This window comes from Hyperoodon ampullatus (assembly GCF_949752795.1).
Source record: "Hyperoodon ampullatus genome assembly, chromosome: 11".
NCBI lineage: Eukaryota > Metazoa > Chordata > Mammalia > Artiodactyla > Ziphiidae > Hyperoodon > Hyperoodon ampullatus.
This window is the reverse complement of record NC_136924.1, coordinates 96,654,223-96,657,642: the sequence shown is the minus strand read 5'-3', so window position 1 is coordinate 96,657,642 and position 3,420 is coordinate 96,654,223. Positions and strand designations below refer to the sequence as shown.

The 3,420-nt window shown below is 50.3% G+C and overlaps 1 protein-coding gene across 1 annotated transcript; it reads right to left on the bottom strand.

Moving 5' to 3' along the window:
- Positions 1-507: 507 nt before the first annotated feature.
- On the bottom strand, positions 508-1,707 carry MRPL51 (mitochondrial ribosomal protein L51). The gene is made up of 3 exons (XM_079715564.1): positions 1,448-1,707; positions 1,253-1,363; positions 508-824 (listed from the first exon to the last, which is right to left on the bottom strand). The coding sequence occupies exons 1-3, from the start codon at positions 1,554-1,556 to the stop codon at positions 628-630; spliced, it is 417 nt and encodes a 138-aa protein (XP_079571690.1). The 5' UTR covers positions 1,557-1,707; the 3' UTR covers positions 508-627.
- Positions 1,708-3,420: the final 1,713 nt, after the last annotated feature.

Here is a 3,420-nt window from a genome sequence, read left to right as displayed (position 1 = left end):
CTGATGATCAACCGGGCTTAGGAACCACTCAAGCAAACCACTCATATGGTACTTAATGCTCATATTAAAGTGTACATGTGAGACTATAACTTTATACACATAACTAGAAAAGCATGGGGGGAGGATATATTACATTTTGGTTTTCCTACAGTTCTCAGCTCAGAAAAGGTACTCAATAAATATTTTTTGACAAGATTAGTGCAGAAGTATAATTCCATTTTTCTATTATACTTCATTTCAGTGCGGAAGGGTTTTTAAAAATACATTTAACATGATGGCACTGTGGGGCAATTTAAAATTACCACTTTCAATACATGAAGGGCCAAAGATCAAAAGATGCCAACAATAATTTTTTAGTTTGTAAACATCATAGGTATGGCTAGACTGCAAAGGGCAAGTGGTGAAGTCCAAACCTAAGACTGTAAGACTGAGGGATGAGTACCACTTCCTAGTCGCATGAATGAGTGAAAGTAGCATCTAGAGGAAAATAAAGATGTGGGTAACAGATTTCAAAGAAGTCCCATTTTATTCCTGAGAGCATACAAATCCCTTTCCTCATAAGGAAAAGTACTTTCTCTTTCTCTTGGGTGATAGATACACCTCTTCCACAGTTCCCAGCATTCTCTTCTACCGGTGCTTTCCGCGTCGGTTAAAGCATTTGTAGAGATAGCTGATGCGTTTGTTCAGGTTGTGCAGGTCATCAATGAACATCCGATTTCCAACCATTCTCTTCTTTCGGATGCAACGCTGCAATTCATTCCCCTTCCAGCCTCGAAGCCATATGGGGCCCTTGATCAGTTCTTTGGGGTGCTTTTCAAAGTTTCCTGTGTAATGTGAGAGAAGGTATTAGTTCCAAGAGGAGAGAACCCAGCCTCCACCAGCTAAGCCTTCAACACGGTTGCATCTCCCTGAGCAGCACCTAGAGACAAGACACATTACGTTAGGGTAACAAGAGCACAGGCTCTGGAGCAAGACTGCTTGGGGTTCAAATTCTGGCCCTGCCATTTACTAGCTTTGGAAAAACTACTTAACCTCCCTGTGCCTCAGATTCCTCACCTGCAAAGTGAAAAGGTTATGAGGATTAAATGTGTTTATGCATGCGGGGCACACAGAACAGTGGCGAACACAACGTAAATAGCCACGTGTTTGTTCTTACTATCGAAGAAGGTACCATTTCTACACAGGTGAAAAAAGATAGTCATTACGGCATAACTGCCGTTCTGAAATTCTGCACTACGGAGTCGAGTCTTACCCAGGATCCCGATGTTGTCATATACCCCGAACATGGCCCTCTTCTCGTTCCAACGATCCACCACTTTGCGGGGCGGAAGGGTGACCCTCACATGGAACAATCTGGGAACACCTAGGGATGGGGAAGAAAAGGAATGAATCTGAGCCGCTTACTGAGAAGTAGTTCTCGGGGCGTCCTTCTGCACCAGCCACTTACCCAGAGAGAAGCTTCTGCAGGCCAGCGGCACCTGGCCCCATAGGCTCCTGCCTGCCACCAAGGAGAGGCTGCCTGCCACCCAAGAGAGGCTCCCTGCCATTGCTCTCATCTCTCTCCTACAACAGTCCACCTCACAAGCACAGGAAGGAGGGCCAGACGTGGCCTTCAAGGAGAGAACAAGAACCGTCCCCGCTGGTTTCACCAGGATACTACGTGCACGCAGCCATCTTGGGCTTTACGCAGGCAGCTCCGGGTGAGACCCAGCCTGGCCCCGCCTTCCCTAGCCACGAGCCCCGCCCTCCAGGTTCCGCTGCAGAGAGTCTTTGACGCCCCGCCCAGCCGAGGCGCTTCCGGTCTGCCCGCCGGAAGGTTTGGAGCCCCGGAAGAGCTGAGGGACTCGTCTCGTTGCCTAGGGCCCCCCCCAAAGCTGAAGGTCAAACAAATTCACCCTTTCCTGTTCACGTGGGCGTCCCTCAACTGAGGGAGAGGAAGGTCCAGAACCTGGAACCCAGAGCTTCCTTTCTCTGTGCCCCACAGCAGTTTTGCGCTGTAGCGGTTTTTATTCCCCCTATTCGACAGGGGAGGAAATCTGAGGCTGAGGAAGTGAAGTGACCTGCTGGACGTCATAAGGCAGAGGACATGGCGGAACCTGGACTAGAGCCTAAGCCTTCTAACTGCCGGCCTGAACTTGCTTCCTGTCCTGGGGGTGACGGAGTGGGTCACGGTCCCAGGGCACGGCCACTGCCCAGCTACAAACGCGGCATCTCCAGCAGGCACCGCCAGGGCCTCCTCTCCACCGACCGCGAAAAAGGAGGACCCCGTGGGGAAGGAGGCTGCCGCGAGACTACGGCGTGTGTGGGGGGTTGGGGGAGCCGGAATCTAGGCCCCGCCCTCCTCGGGCCTTCCAGCTCTTGCGCTCTGATTGGCCGGTGTCTGCAGCGAGCGTCGCCATTGGCCCCCTTGCGGCCGTTGAGATTTGAACTGCACTTTCGTGGCTTTGCCCGCGCGGCGCCCGGCTCGGAGGCGGGTTTTTGCCTCCGCCTGGCGGGTATTGGTCGGTCTCTCTACCGGCGGGGGTGCCGCGTCGCAGATTGGTGCGTCCTGTGCCCTCCTTGGTTTTTCCTTCGTTTCAGCCCTACAGCCCGAGTTGGAGGAACGGCTGGCGAAGTGCTCTAGTAAGGTGCGGTGTTGAGGGGGAGCGGGGAAGGAGAGGCCGGGAAAATCGGCCACCGGGCTGTAGGACGCGGTATCGGGCTGGGAGGTCTAGTGGGTGTGTCCTTGTGGTACGACGCGGTAGAAACAAACAGTAAGTCTCACAGATCCGCAGTGGAATTTGGGCAAATCGCTTAACCTTTCTTAGTTTCAGTTTCCTCATCTGTAAATTGAGCTATGTTACTATGCACTTCATGAGATTGGCATTTGGAGACTTAGATCAGATAGGACGTTCAAATAGCCGAACAGAACCTGGCACAGAGTAAACAAATAGTAAATGTTCATGTTCTCTCATTCTGGAGACAGGAAGCGCATTAGCCCATACTGGGTCACCATTCTGGCCTCAGATGAGACAGTGTCTATATACTTAAGAAGTTTTGCCCATAAAAACAGAAATAACAATGCTAACTTAACGCATCGATATGCCACTTTACAGTTCTTTAAATACTTAATACCCCTTGACTCATTTGATCCTGAGAGAAATTTTGTAAAGTAATCAGAGATCAGTAATCCTGCTTGACAGATGAGGCCCAGGGGGTTAAGTGACATGGCCAAGTGTCAGAGTCACAACTAGAATTAGATTCTAGTCCAGGCTTAATCTCACACGCCCTAAGATAATGTTATTAGCTTGATGTAAGACTAAAAAGTGTAATGTATCGGAGGAGGGGAATAATAGAACCAGATTAAAAAGACGACCCTTAGATATAGACCCTGACTTGTTTGCTGTTTGGCTTCTAGCCCTGTGAGCCACTGGGGGAAAG